Raw genomic sequence first — 14,481 nt, 5'->3', positions numbered from 1 at the left:
AGAGAGGGGGCAGCCTTGTCTTGTTCCTCTGCCAATTTGGATAGGGTCAGTAACCAGGTCTCCCAAGCGGAGTCGCGCTGTTGGTTTATATTACAGGGCCCCTATCATTTGCAGGAACGGCTCACCCAAACCAAACCGCCGCAGCACCAAGGACAGGAATGGCCACTCAACAGAGTCAAATGCCTTTTCCATGTCTAGGAAGACAGCAATCGCCTTTGTGTCCTGTCGCACATGTTGCATGTTACCCAGGACCGTACGTATATTATACATCAAGTTTCTGCTGGGGATGAATCCAGCCTGTTCCGGCGCAACCAGTTCATGTGCCAAGAGGGCAAGGCGGGTCGCCAACACCTCGGCGTATATTTTGGTATCCACGTTCAGCAATGAGAGCGGCCTGTATGAGCTACACTCACTGGGTTCCTTCCCTGGTTTAAGTATAGTGACTATTAGGGCCTCTCTCATCGAAGGCGGCATGGCTCCATCCACACAAATATCATCAAATAGCTTACCTAAGTGTGGGAGTAGCTTATCTTGGAAGGCTTTATAGAATGCAACTGTAAGCCTGTCAGTTCCCGGTGCGCTGCCAGAACGTATGCTTGCTAATGATTCAGTTATTTCGTCCCTTTCTATGGGAGCCATTAGGAATTCCCTATGAGAATTTGTCAGCTGCGGTAGGTCGATGTGATCCAGGTAGTCACACGCCTCTGCAGTGAGGTCACCGACTTTAGCAGAGTACAGATCAGAGTAATATCTCCTAAATTCTTCTGCTATTTCTCCTTCCTCCGACACCCTGGCTCCGTCCTCTGTTCGCAGTTCCGCGATCAGGGACTTTCCCCGAGTCCCTTTGATTAATCTGGCCAATAGGGAGCTCGGTCATTCCCCCTCCTCGTACACACGCGCTGTGGCATATTTCCCCATATATTGTACCTCCCTATCTGATTCTTCATGGTATTCGGAGAGCAGTGTTTTAATCTCCTCAGTTACTTTGTCACATGCGATAGACCGTTGCCGTTGCTCAAGGGCAGCAAGCTGGTTTTCCAGCGTCCCTAGTCGCGGTTGGATAGGTTTTAGCACATTGGAGTGCTTAGACATAGCCACACCGCGAATAAATACCTTAAAGGCCTCCAATATCGTCGGGAAGTTGTCCACAGAGCCTATATTAGTTTAAAAAAAGACGTCTATCTCCTCTGCCAGCTCCCCCCTGAAGGCTGGGTCCAGCAGCAAATAAGGCGGAAAGTGCCAGGTGAAAGGAGGTATAGATTTCCGAGGAGTTTCTAGAACCAGCAGCAGAGGGGAGTGATCGGACAACGTCCTAGGTAATACCATGCAGGAGCTTATCTGGGCAACCATGGAGGAGGAGGCCAACCAATAATCTATTCTAGTGTGGATGTTATGGAAAGCAGAGTAATGCGTGAATCCCCCTTGTTCCCGGTTCCTACTCCTTCATACGTCCTCCAGATCCAGTATGGTGAGCGCCTGTTGTATTGCCAGTGCAGCCGCCGAGGGCCTGTGCACTGGGCCTGCAGACCTATCTAGTGTGGGGTCTAACACCAAATTCAGATCTCCCCCCACAGAATGCGCGCCGCTGGGTATGCGCGTGCTATCTTTACCACATTGTGAAAAAACTCTGGGGAATCGTAATGTGGACCATACACATTTATTACCACCAGATCCAGCCCCATCCCCGCACAGCCAGACAAAACGTACTGTCCCTCCGTATCAGCAGACAGAAGAGTCTTGGAGAGTTTCGATCTAGGATTGACCCAGGTCAGCACTCCTCTGGAATAGGTTGTGAAGCCCGCTGCTGCTATATGTCCCGCCCAACCCCTACTAAGCAGCATTCTGCTCGTGAGTGGTAGGTGCGTCTCCGGTAGGAGAGCAAGATCTACGTTATGTCGCTGTAAGTAGTTCAGCACCTTTCTAAGCTTCCGGTGGTCGTTAAGGCCACGCATATTCCATGTGAGAGCTCGGATGGAAGTCGGGGGGGGGGACCATCAGGCATAGCAGGTGCGGAGGTCATGATAGTTATACATGTAAAGTGCGTGTATCAGCTGATCTTCCAGAAACGTAAGTGGGGTTGTGCAAAAACCAAGAAACCGCAGTAAACTCCCTAGCCCATCCCCAAACAGAAAACAGTCTTCCAACCGACCCACCCCCCACCCACAGCAGACCACCCCCAACCTGGCCTTGCCGACCCAGTGTCCATCCCACCCACCTTCAATCCCGACTCTCATGGTTGACGACTCAACTGAGTCATTTGGGAGCATCATGCGCAGGGGCCGAGGTTGCCATGCCTCCATCAGACTATGTAGAAATAACGTACATCTTAGCAGCCTCTTATGGCTCCCGCCTAAGCTCCATAGCCTCACCAACCGACTATACAAAGGGCCATGAGTGGTCCGTAATCTTATCAACTAGTTGAGATCATGTGGAAGCTCACACATCCCCATTTCCTTGGAGGATATGACACCCAGAAGGTGCCCACTTATAATAGCACAGAGAGCACCACCAACGTTAACTTTATCCGCCTCGGCTGTACATGTGCCCCAATCAGTTACTTGTGTCCAGTCACTTAAGCATATCCCCCCACCCCCGCGGTCCTGTACAGCAGGGTGGCATCGTCCGTAGACCCAATTCAAATCATACCTGCCTCCAGAGGAGACCCCCTGTTTGCCTTACCACCTCTCCCGGTCAGCTCCGGCACAGTCTCTACTCCTGCTCATCCAGGTGGCTATCCGCTTCGACCTCTGCACGCTGCTCCGGGCTGTCTCTGTGGCGCTCCTTTGCCCAGTTCCTCAGAGCTTGCTGCAGTGCGTGAGGGTCTGTGAACAAGTGGGAGTGGCCCTGCCTGTTAACTCTCAGTTTCACTGGGTAGAGCATAGCATAGTCCAGCCCCTGCTCTCTGAGTTGTTTTTTGTAGGGGGCGAAATGCTTACGGGCCTCTTGTACTCTGGCGGTAAAATCCAGGTATAGTGATATTTCTGAGCCCTCATATTGCAGCGATTTCTTCTCCCGGGGGTAGCCACAAGGCAGTGTCTCTGTCCCTGTAGTTGAGTAGTTTGGCTATTATAGGGCGTGGTGGCATGCCCGGGCGCGGGCCCAGCGAGCGGTGTGCTCTCTCCACAATGAAGACCTGGGAGAAAGAGTCTTCCCCTAGCAGAGTCACCAGTAGCTTCTCAACAAAGCGTTCCATATTTCCCGTCTGTGTTGTCTCGGGAAGGCCCGTAATTCGGAGGTTGCTTCATCGTGAACGTGCTTCCGAGTCTTCGATCTTGTCCAGTAGTGCCTGCATCGCTTTTTCCACCTTTTTATGGTCAGTGCCCAGTTCCATCTGCGATTCTTCTACCTCCGTAAGGCGTCTCTCTGACATATCGAGCCTCTCTGCGTGCTTGTCTATCCTCTCCGCCATTCTATCCATCCTGTAAGTCAATGCATCAATTTTGGAGCCCAGGGCGGTGATGCTTGTCTCTAAACCTTTCTCCATAGCGAGCAAGATAGTTTTTATGTCTGAGGTGGCAGTAGCCGCATCCACTGATTGCAAGTTCTCAGGCTCTGCGTCCATAGTTTCCTGTGACTTAGACCTCCGCTGGCTAAAAGTGAGCTTAATCTGCGTTTTATCGCCCTTGCCCATTTCAGCGGATAGATCAGATCGATTAGTGTAGCGGGGAACGCTCCGGGTCCTACTATGCAGCTGGACTGCTACTCTGTGAGTCAACCAAGGGCCCAGGCCTAATGCTCACCCTGGCCTTGTGGCTCCCGCTGTCCTCGCCGCCCTCCGCCACTTTCGAGCTGTTATGGTGGGCAGTAGTGCACTCTACATCCGCCCTAGGGACCCATCAGTGGCTGAAAGCACACCACACACGGCAGGCTCAGCAGCGCGGTACTTGGTTCTAGCACTGTTGTGGTCAGTCTCCGCCATGCATTGCAGCCACCGCTGCCCGCCTGGGTGCCGCGGGGAGAGGGGTCGGAGAAGGGGAGGGGGTGTCACCAGGCCGAATCCAGCCAGTCTCGCCAGCCGTAGATTTGCTGCCTCCGTCTCCGTCCACCACTGCTGCGGATCCGCCCCCTGCCCGTCGCAGCGCCCAGATTAGCGTGCAGGCCCAGAGCCCCTCACCACGGCCTCACTGTGGGGCCAGGCCTCCAGCCGTCTCAGCGTCTCCACCACTGCGCCTACATCCAGTGGTCAATGCGGTCTCCACCGCTCACGGGCAGCTACGTAGCTTCCAGTCTCCCCTCCACGCAGTATGCAGCTCTATGTGCACTTGCTTGACGGTGTTGGTGTCCGATCTCACCCCACGCTCCTCCTCACCCACCGGCAGTCACCGACCGCACCCAGGGGCGCCTGCCAAGGTGGTGCCGGATCTCCGCTGTCCTGTGGGCCTTACTTGTAGGCCTATATATAACCACAATAGCCAGATAAATCTGGACTGAGGGAACCAGAGGCACGGGGTACTGGGGGCCCAGAAAAATATATAAAGTGAGTTAAAAGGCCATCATGGGTGTCAGCTTAGTTTTAATGGTGCCGGCATCCATATGGTAGTTAAAATAAGGTGATCGGTGTCATGGGGATATTAGTGTCCCCCCACCGCTGTATGTGAGGTCAACATGTTTCTGCCTGTAGGCCCAACTGGGTCCGTGGCATTCATCAGGACCTTAATATAACGGGCTCCACTCTTACCACACTTCGGTGAGAGGGTTCCACTTGGTGGGGTGAAAAATAATCACACTCCACTTTTGTAATGGCTAGGTCTTGTAAATCCTGTGATGAGGTCAAATAGGCGCCATAGGAGGGAGGGCAGGTGGACCCTTTAGGTCCTGGAATGTCCAGTGACATGATCTCCGCCTCTAAGCCTAGGACTGCATGCCTCCGCTCCTCGATGTAGGCCCCCGTCCAGGCACACCCCACGCTGATCGATCAGCGAGGTCAATGACTATGTTACACAAGGCGATGGCCCGATATCTCTCCCAGCAGCTGGCTGGGACTCGTGTATTGTGCCTCCGCTCGGGGGGTCGCGCTATCATGCACTCTTCACTCGTCGCGATGTCCGAGGTTCTCCGCGTCTTGGGGGCAGCACACCCGGTTCTAGGAAGTGCGCCGCAGCGCCTCACCTCAGGTCAAGTCGCCAACGTCGGTCCTACTCCGTGGCCGCACCTCGCTCCTTCGCCAGTGAGCCGCTCCGCCTTGACCTCCTATGGGCGGGGCCTATCAGCCGCACGCCGAAGTTCGTCCGTCGGCAACTTGATGCACTGTGGACCGCGGCGCGTGACCCGGTCAGCCTTGTTTACTCCCCCAGGCGTTTATCAGATCTGCGCGGCTCCGGGCAATCCGTCGCCGGTGCCGCATCCGTTCATGAGTGCGGGGAGTCGATCCCTTCCAGTATGTGTCTCGGTTGGTGCAGGATATTGCAGGATATTAGGAGCCTTCGAGCGGAGCCCTTGGCTTGCGCGGCCATTTCGGTTGCCGGCAAGCTCCGCCCCCCCACATTAGAATACAGTTAAGACACCCAACATACACTAGGGTACACTATGGTATGGTGGGGTACCCCTGTAATTGGCATGCCCTACTCCATATGCCCCTAGTATATAATAGAGCAGGGGATTGAAACTACCTAGAAGTCCCCAGTATCCTGGGGCATGGCAGTTTAGAGGCCTGTAGATTTTCTGCACCAGCATGTGTGCAGTGCTGCAGCCAGTTTAAAAGCAGCACTTTGGACGTTGGATCTTTATTTCACACTTTCTGACGTGTTTGGTGTTGACCACTTTCTAATAGGTCTGTGCTCTTGGCTTATTAGGATTGCTATATGCTTGTGACCGATGTTAATGTATTTTGTTTGTGTCATGTCTTTGGTTTTGATTATGTGCATTATGATGTTCTAGCCCTGAAGAAGTCTATGGTCTATATTACCAAGACGAAACACGTGTTGGCGGCTAGTTTGCTTAAGAACAACGACATCTTAATAAAGGAAGACATGAAGACCACTTTTTTCTCAAGACTCATTTGAAGAACTTTATTGTCTCTTGTTTTTCAGCTCAGGATATACTTTGCTTTCTGTAACATATGTGGGTTTGTAGTGACATTACCCATGTTTGGTTGTTGGTGGATGGCCATCACCTTATCCTTGGAGCTTAACAGATTGTGATTTTGACTTTATCACATCCCAGCGCAACTATCACTCAACCATCCTTCATATATTGTCTACTTATAAAATATGTTTTTTTAAGCCCTGACACTAGACAACTGGCCCAAGTCATGTTTGCCCATTCCAAACACCATGGCCCATAGGTTATCATGCTAGAAAGTTATTGATTAATGAATATTGATAGGAGAGGACTAGCCGGACCATTCAAAGACTTCCCAGAATGGTAGTAGTAAATCTAACATTATTATATTGTTGAATTTCTCCTAAAGTTTACATACAAGAAGTTGTAAGACTTTCTTGTTTGTAAGTCCAATTCAGCCTTCCAATGGCTGCCCTGATTGGTCATAGTTAAGTGGATTAGCCAGGCTGCTTTGAAGAGGTGATAAAGAACCACTCTGCTGGGAAGGCAGTGTGCTGGTCATTAGGAATGCCAGGTCAGGAGGTGGAGTCGTAAACTATGCTTTTCAAAGGCAGAGGGGAGGCCTGGTTTTCAGTTTCACTCTGACACTCTTGACCCAGAGTCAGGGCTAGGCTTAACCCCTTCGACGCTCATGACGAGCTGGGCTCGTCATGAGGTAGCCTCCTCGCACGCTCATGACGAGCCCAGCTCGTCATGAATAATGGGTTTTTTAAAACATGAGCACAGGAGCGGAATTTCGCTAGCGCTCATGTGGTTAAGGAAGGTATGTGCAGATGGTAGTGGGAGAGTCCATGGAAATAAGCCATCCCAGGGGGGGTGTTTAGCCAGCTCTTATCTCCTTGCTGGAAAATTAGCCATTATGGATTTGGAAGAATGATGCACTCTGGGACAAACTAATGCCACACTCTACAGGATGTGGTCATAACTATGAAGAGTTGCACTACTCTCATTGGTCGGAAGTGACCTGGCGCTTGACACAGAGAATTTTGAATAAGTATCTGAGAGGGGCAGAGCTCCCCAGATCTGATGCTTGAAACTGAATGAAGCAAGAAGTGCCCTGCTGAAAAGATGTTGCTGTGCAAGGAACTCTAAGGCCTGACCTCTGAAGACTGCACCAAGTGAAACTGCAGCCCTGTGGATTACCTTGCTGCAAAAGGACTCAGTGGACTCCCTGCAAGCTACAGGTTAACAGAGCTCACCTGGACAGCCCCACAAAGAATTCCCATCCTGGAGTACCAGTGGATTTGTAAGGATTTTGTTCAAGTGGATTGACAAATTGAAGTTTCACAGTTTCAAGGACCCTCTTGGAGATTCCAGAACTTTGGATTGTGTGTTGGATACTTTGGGACCCACAAGCAGAACTTCAGGAAGGAGTTCGAACTGGACCCAACCTGCTGGAGAAGGCTGCACAGTGGTGAGATATTCTCCAGGACAGTTTCTAAAGGTGTGTCCCTGTCAGAGAAAACGAAATGACTAAAGGGGCACTGTTGGTTTCTAAGCACTAGAAAGTGACTACTCTTTAAAAATTCATATCTCTGGTTCCCTATAGTGGATTTTTTCGTTTTGGTGTCATTTAAAAGATAAAAATATTAACTATTTTCATAAGTTAGTGTTGGATTTTTATTTTTGCGTTGTGTCTTAATTATTTACTGAAATTGTGTTTTTGAATGCTTTACATACCTGTCTTTGAAGTTAAGCCTGTCTGCTCACAGCCACGTTACCAAGGGTTGAGCATAGGAATAATTTTCCAAGACCTATGCTGAGTCCTACCATGTGTTAGTGGCCTTATTACCAGTGGTAGACCTACATTTGCCCCTACCAATAACCCACTTTCCAACAACTACTATGCGCATAATTCCACTTCACACTATGCTACATAATTCCACTACCCAAAACCACCACCCCCCACAATCCCACGGCTAACAATTTCAATCCAACCCAAATAATTCCACTGCACACCACCTACATTCACTCTACTCCATAACTCATATGTAAAAGACATTTTCATTTATAACACCTATAGCTCTAAATCTTCCAAAAGCAAGACCAGTCGGCTTTGCCAATGCTTGTTGGTTTTGTAGGTACCGGGAGATTAGGTGATTTTCCCAGAATCACAGGATGTTGAGCCAGTTCTGAGAATCGGACCTGGTTCCTCAGTTCCAAAGTGAGCAGTTTTGGCCAAGACCCCACATCCGCTACCCAGAATGAGGTGCAGTACACTTGGAAACTGACTTGACACTGGTGTTTGAACAGGTTACTGGGTCCCTTGGGAGGGTAGGTGTAGTATAGTGCTAATGTGGTAAGTTGTGGGTCTTTGTTAGAATTTTATTAAGTAATTTCCATAACTCTGTACTTATGATTTAGAACCTAGAACTACTTGATGTTGTTAGCATTCTTCTTGCAGTTAGATCTGCCTGGAGACCGTTTGTGCTGGTTGTGCCTGCTGTGCAGGGACTGGTAATAAAGGATCATACTTATAACTACAATACTGGCATGGTGTCCTTTTGTAGTTACTTCAGCAGGGAAGATGAGCTGCCAGAGAAGCAACAAATTTTGTGGAGGATGAAGACGATAAGACAAAGAAAAATAATGCCTACCGCTGGGGCTGCGTTGAATGATTATACATATTCTATGTCACTTTTCACCTCCCCCACACACCTCCGCCAGTACGTGAGGGGCACCCTTCCACTGGGCGAGTGGAACCAAGACCATGGACTGGTATTTCAACTCCAGGAACAGTGAACCTTCAGAAGACCATCCTAGTGCTGGGTTAGAAGGGTTTATGGATGATGCTCTAAATTGTGAATTTGGTGCCTGCTGGGAAGGGGGCATTAAAGGGCATCTTCAGGGATACTATGGCCTATGGCCTTTTCTCAGAGCTGCTCAACCACTATCATGCTCCTATTGGCATACCCTTTGCACTGGTTCACTCCTACCGTTCACCCTACTGACTGTGTCTGCAGTCACCTGGATGTATGCTCAACTTTTTCACCTGACACCACCCAAAAAATTGAGTTTTCAGTTCAACCCTCTCTTGCCTTGACTGCAGCTTCTCTTTCTACATACACCTCCTCTACCAACTTGCACAAGTCTTGTTTATGCTCATAAATCTTTATGGAGGTTTTAATCCATACTAATTCTTATAAAGAGAGAGCCCAAACCTTTGAGGCGGGTAAACTCAGTAACCACAGCACCAATCACAACACCCAATACAGCGTTGGAAAGGGCAGTTGCAGCAGAAGGACATAGGCTATGCAGACGGCCACCATATACATTTTTATTTTATTTTATTTTTTAATTGTTCTTATTAACTTTTCAAGAAACAGTGGTGTTCATCACAATCATACAGTGCAAGACATACAATTGTGCCGTAGGACACCATATACATTTAAAAGATAAAAGTACCGTGCCAGCAAAGTAGTCCCTTGTGGGCGTGTCTGCGTTGTGCTGTGGGCGTGGGCTGGGGGTGTGACTAACGCTGGGGGCGTGTGGTACGGCCATCACATCGTGGGCTGTGGGTGTGTGCTGAGGGCGTGACAAACGCGGGAGGCGTGACAAACGCTGGGGGCGTGTGTCCGCCCTTCATGCCATGTAAGTCGTACATACAAGCGGCAATTACATTGCTGCGCAGCATCGCGTGACACGCTGGGGGCATGAGAAACGCTGGGGCCGTGTGTCCGGCCTTCATGCCATGTGAACGCAATTGCGCCGCATCAAGGGGCATGCTGGGGTCGTGAGAAACGCTGGGGGCGTGTGCTACGCTCCGCCCTTCATGCCATGTGGGTCGTACATTAATCAGAAGATCGTCTGCTGTGGCCGTGTGCTGGGGATATGACAAACGCCTGGTAAGTAACATTTCTGTAGCCTCTCATGCGTGCTGTTACTGAACTCTCTCATTCAACGAAATTAGACGCGCCTGCTACCATCAACCAGGGCTCTGGCCGGGCTCAGGCGACGGATCAGTACACAAATTACACTCGCCTGAAAACATCAACCAGAGCTGCAGCTGGGCCTCAAGCGGGGAAACACGCGTCTGCTAACATCAAACGGGCCTGCATCTGGGCCTCAAGCGGGGGAATACGCAAATGAGCGTGTCTGCGGGGACAATTACTGCAGCCTCTCCTACTCGCTGTCACTGAACTCTCTCATTAAATGGATTTACCCGCGGCTGATAACTCTCTCATTCAACGACATTACATGCGCCTTCTAACATCAACCAGGGCTGTAGCCGGGCTCAGGCGGCGGATCACTACACCAATTACACTCGCCTGCTAACATCAATCAGGGCTGCAGCTGGCCCTTCTTCGTCCCTATTCTAATGAAACAAAAAATGTTGTCTACCGCGAGATTTTAAAATAAATTGCCCTTGCCAAATACACACATTATATTTTATACCCGGACAACGTCGGGACGGGCTGCTAGTAATGCATAAGCCACAGGGAGGAAATAAGTTAAGACACAGGTAATACGGTCTGATGGAGATATGTCCCTAGTGGTCACAATTATGGCATAATGTACATGCGACCTCTGATGAATTTATGAGTGTCTCTTTTTAATGCGTTCGGCCTCCTACCAAACTGGTGGTGGTCCCCAGATCTAACTGTGCGGACTGGGGTGGCAGAGACTTTGTGCTTGAGGCATCGAAGGTTTGGGATGCCCTCCCATATATATCAAAGCCGTGCTCAACCTTTTGGATTTTAGGGAAGCCTTGAAGACAGGCGTTTCTCCTCTTGTTAATCGCTATTCTTGGTCTCTTTTTTCTGCTATCTCAGCCAGCGCCATGACGCCTTTCTGATAATCGAGCGCTCTAGAAGAGCACTTAACATAACGTAACCACGCTTTTTTCCCCATTAATTTCAATATCGTTTTTCATTGTTTTTTTTCCACAACATATAACATATAATTATCAACGCTTTGTCATTCCAGGGTGGCAGCCAACACTGGCTGTGTTAATGGTAGTACAGTTCACCAGTTGTTTAAACTCATAGTTTTATGCACACACCTCAACTTACATATTTTCCTCCCAAATAATTTGTTTTCGCTCCAAGTGCAGTTTCCTTTGAATTGTCTTTAAATGTATCCAGTTTTTCCACTCTTCATGTCCCTACACGCCCTTTATGTGGCCGAATGTATTTAACTATGTACCGCTCTTCATGTATGTAACACACGATATAAACAGTTGAAACCCAAAATGGAACAGGAAAGCAGACTGGCCCTGCTGCTGCACTCGGGACGGCCATCTACCAGTGCACTCGAGTCTGTGGCTTGTACTTGCATGGTCAAGCCAGCCCCCATTCCCCAATGTGACCCGACACACCCTAAACTGGGCATGGGGAGAGGTAACTTAAGGGGTTACTCTTGTGACCCACATGCTCATTCAGCACTGACGCCGTCGTCATCTCTATAGCACGTGTGAACTGGCCATTGCCAAAATGCACTTCATACTGGGGCTTGGAAGGGGTAGCCTCGAGACCTCAGGCCCAGGCAGCAGTGACGTCACCTCTTTATCACACGAGATCCCCCCCTGATCCAGTACGAGGGAGGGGGTCTCTCTTTGAAACCCAGACCCGTTCAGAACTGAAGGCATCTGTCTGGGATAACAGCCATTCCGCACGCATCACACAACACTCGGCCTCACGAAGGATGGAAAAGTTTGCAAAGCCCACTGTGGACCAAAAGATGTCCCGTTATTGGCGTGTTTAGCACACTACAATAGGCAGGCGACCTTATATGTTCATCAGTACAGCCATGATCACCGGTGGCACGTTTGTTGTAGTGATCAGTGCAGTGTTGGACACACAATATGTTGGCATTTCATTCACATTAACCATGAAATACTGCGGTTTCACCAGAAAGAAGGTTGTATGAATTTCAATTTGCCAGCCTATCACCACGCCCGCCCCCAATGTACACGCTCCGTCCAAAGGGTCCAAATCTATTGAAGGCACAATGTCACATTCAGGGCTTTAAGTTGGCCGGGTCCCGCCGGTGCTCAGCACCAGTAGTTCTAAAAAGCATGTGCTAAGACGGTTCCCTATTAGGTTCTCCATTTTAGCACTCATCCTATGGTGAAAAAAATCTTTAACTGTAGCAGTCCCACCCTTAAGTGCCTTTGATGCAACGTCAATGACTATCCTTATAGTTAATAATTTCAGAACTGTAGCATTTTCAATGTTATTTACATACAACGAAGCCAAAGTTGTTGCTTATTTAGTTCATGCAACTAACAAGCATTGGCAAAGCCAATAGCACTGGCTTCTTCTAGGTGAAACGTTACTTGTATCATTTAGCTGGATAAAATGACAGACGCAGCAAATTTACGGTCGGACGGCGCACTATGCTAAGCACAGATTTTTTTAGCACACGTGTTTTAAATCACGCCCTTAATTACATCGGCTGCGCGCCTTTGCGAGACCCCAAGGTTTTTTCATTCCTCTTAAAGCCCTGGGGCAAGTCACATCCAACAGGGCACTCAAGCAATCACATCCTAGCTTGTTCCCCTCTGCTGGTAGTGTACCTGCTCCCACCTTACCTGCCACGTGCCCAGCCCCAGCGCTGCCACGAGAGCCCCGGTGTTCAGCTTCACGCAGGTGGCCATGGCTGCTGGAGGTCGCGAGGCAGCTCCTCTGGAGGCGAACTTCTGTGAAGACTGTGCTGGAGGTGGCGGTGTGCGCGCGGCTCCTGCCTCCTCCCAGCGCGGCGCGTATTTGAAGCGGACCGCGAGCCCTGGGGCTTCATTCAAGGTTCCGGATTACAGCTGAGGTAGTCACGAGGGTGTGGCGGCGGGGGCGAGTCTTTGAAGGGCCAGGGACGTGGTGTACTCGAGCCCGCTGACAGTGTCAGGCGATGGGGGAGCACATCACGCGTCCGCGTCACTGAATTATGTAGCATTGAAATGATGCGGTGTAACCAAGCATCTTCTGTGGAAGCATAATTTAGCTTTTTGTTATTTTAATACATATTAATTTTGTCTGGGTGAAAGTTTAACCTCATCAGTACTGTGGTGCTGGAATGTGTGCTGCCACCAGCGGTAAGTGCATTAAAACAAGCACTGGTATATACATTAGGTTTCAAGTATGTAATTAATAATACGCTGTTTTTGTTGTACCCAGATAATGCCCTGACAGCACATTTGCCATCCTTTCTGGTTTGAGGGTTAATTGGTATAAATCATGTTTGTTCCCCTTCATGGTGGATGTTCCCAATGCACATATTTACGTCTGAAGAAGATACAGGTGGATTCATTTGCAACAAGCCCAGATGTGGAGTCGCAATAGCAAAGTTAAATTTTTGGCCTTACGATTACGAATCCAGTGGATTGCTCGGTATTTATTTATTTAAACAGTTTTATATATCGCTAGCTAGACCCGGGGTATCAGAGCGCTTTACAAGGGTTTGAAGTCGAAACAGAATCACAGTATTATAATCATAGAAAGGAAAAGGGAGTAAAAGACAATGGTTGGCGTTTCTGAACTTAGCAGACACAGCAACAATTTGACCTGCATGGGGCTTACCATCTGTTCTACACCTGTTTCACGTATGTTCAAAGGCATCAACGCCCTGCTCCTTATTATTAGGGGTGGCATATCGATGCTAACGCTGGGCTCTCTTTCTCACCAGCTCCGTGATCTCTTATGCATCAGCATTGGAGATACTTTGTACACCCAGGGGTGGTAGATTCACTGCATCGTCAGAATAGACTGCATGGCATGTCGCTGGTATACACACTCTGGGGCATCTGTATCGAGATGGCTTCCTAATCCCCTTCGAGATGCTGGTAGAAGACCTCTGAACGTCAGCCCCGTTTTGTGCTGCAATATCTCCACGTAATAGGGACTGGCAGACACTTAGGGGCCCATTAGGATGTCGGGCGGATTGCCCCCGCCAGGCTGGCGGTAGCCACAGCCGGTCTGGTGGCGGCAATCCGCCTGCCATCCTCACCTAAATGCGCCCTGCGGCGGATGGAAAGACCGTCCGCCGCTTTTCCGGCAAAAGGTCTAACATGGTGGCGGTGTCTATTAGACACCGCCAGCCATATTAGGATGAGCCAGAACAGATGCCTTTCCGTGGCGGCGATGCCGCCACGGAAAGGCATGCGGTCTTCACTTCAGGGCCCCCGGAGTGAAGGAGAGGTGGGGGGTGCACACGGGGGGTATCTGTGGTACCTCCCTGCATTTGCATTAACAAAGCGTCAGGCACCGCGCGGTGCCTGCCGCTTTGTTAATGCAAATGCATTCATGCCACAATGCTAACAATGCAGGATGCGCCCGCCACAGTGGCGGGCACGTCCTAATATCCCCCACGGGACCCCCACCCTTATGGCAGGTGACCGATTGGATGGCGGGCGGACATCCTAATGGACCCTTAGTCCGTTGATTTGCTGATGTTTTGCGGATGCATACTGCTCCGCCTCTCAGCACT

At 49.8% G+C, this 14,481-nt stretch overlaps 1 protein-coding gene across 1 annotated transcript in view; it reads right to left on the bottom strand.

Moving 5' to 3' along the window:
• LOC144797898 (aldo-keto reductase family 1 member B1-like) overlaps positions 1-12,766 on the bottom strand; it is a 225,294-nt gene extending 212,528 nt beyond the window's left edge. The window contains exon 1 of the mRNA XM_078668792.1: positions 12,593-12,766. Within this exon, the coding sequence (XP_078524918.1) occupies positions 12,593-12,658 (66 nt within the window). The 5' untranslated portion in view covers positions 12,659-12,766. The remainder of the gene's footprint in view (positions 1-12,592) is intronic.
• Positions 12,767-14,481: the final 1,715 nt, after the last annotated feature.

This window comes from Lissotriton helveticus, chromosome 1_1 (genome assembly GCF_964261635.1).
Source record: "Lissotriton helveticus chromosome 1_1, aLisHel1.1, whole genome shotgun sequence".
Lineage (NCBI taxonomy): Eukaryota > Metazoa > Chordata > Amphibia > Caudata > Salamandridae > Lissotriton > Lissotriton helveticus.
Note: the sequence above shows the minus strand (reverse complement) of the source record. Positions and strands in the feature narration are given on the sequence as shown.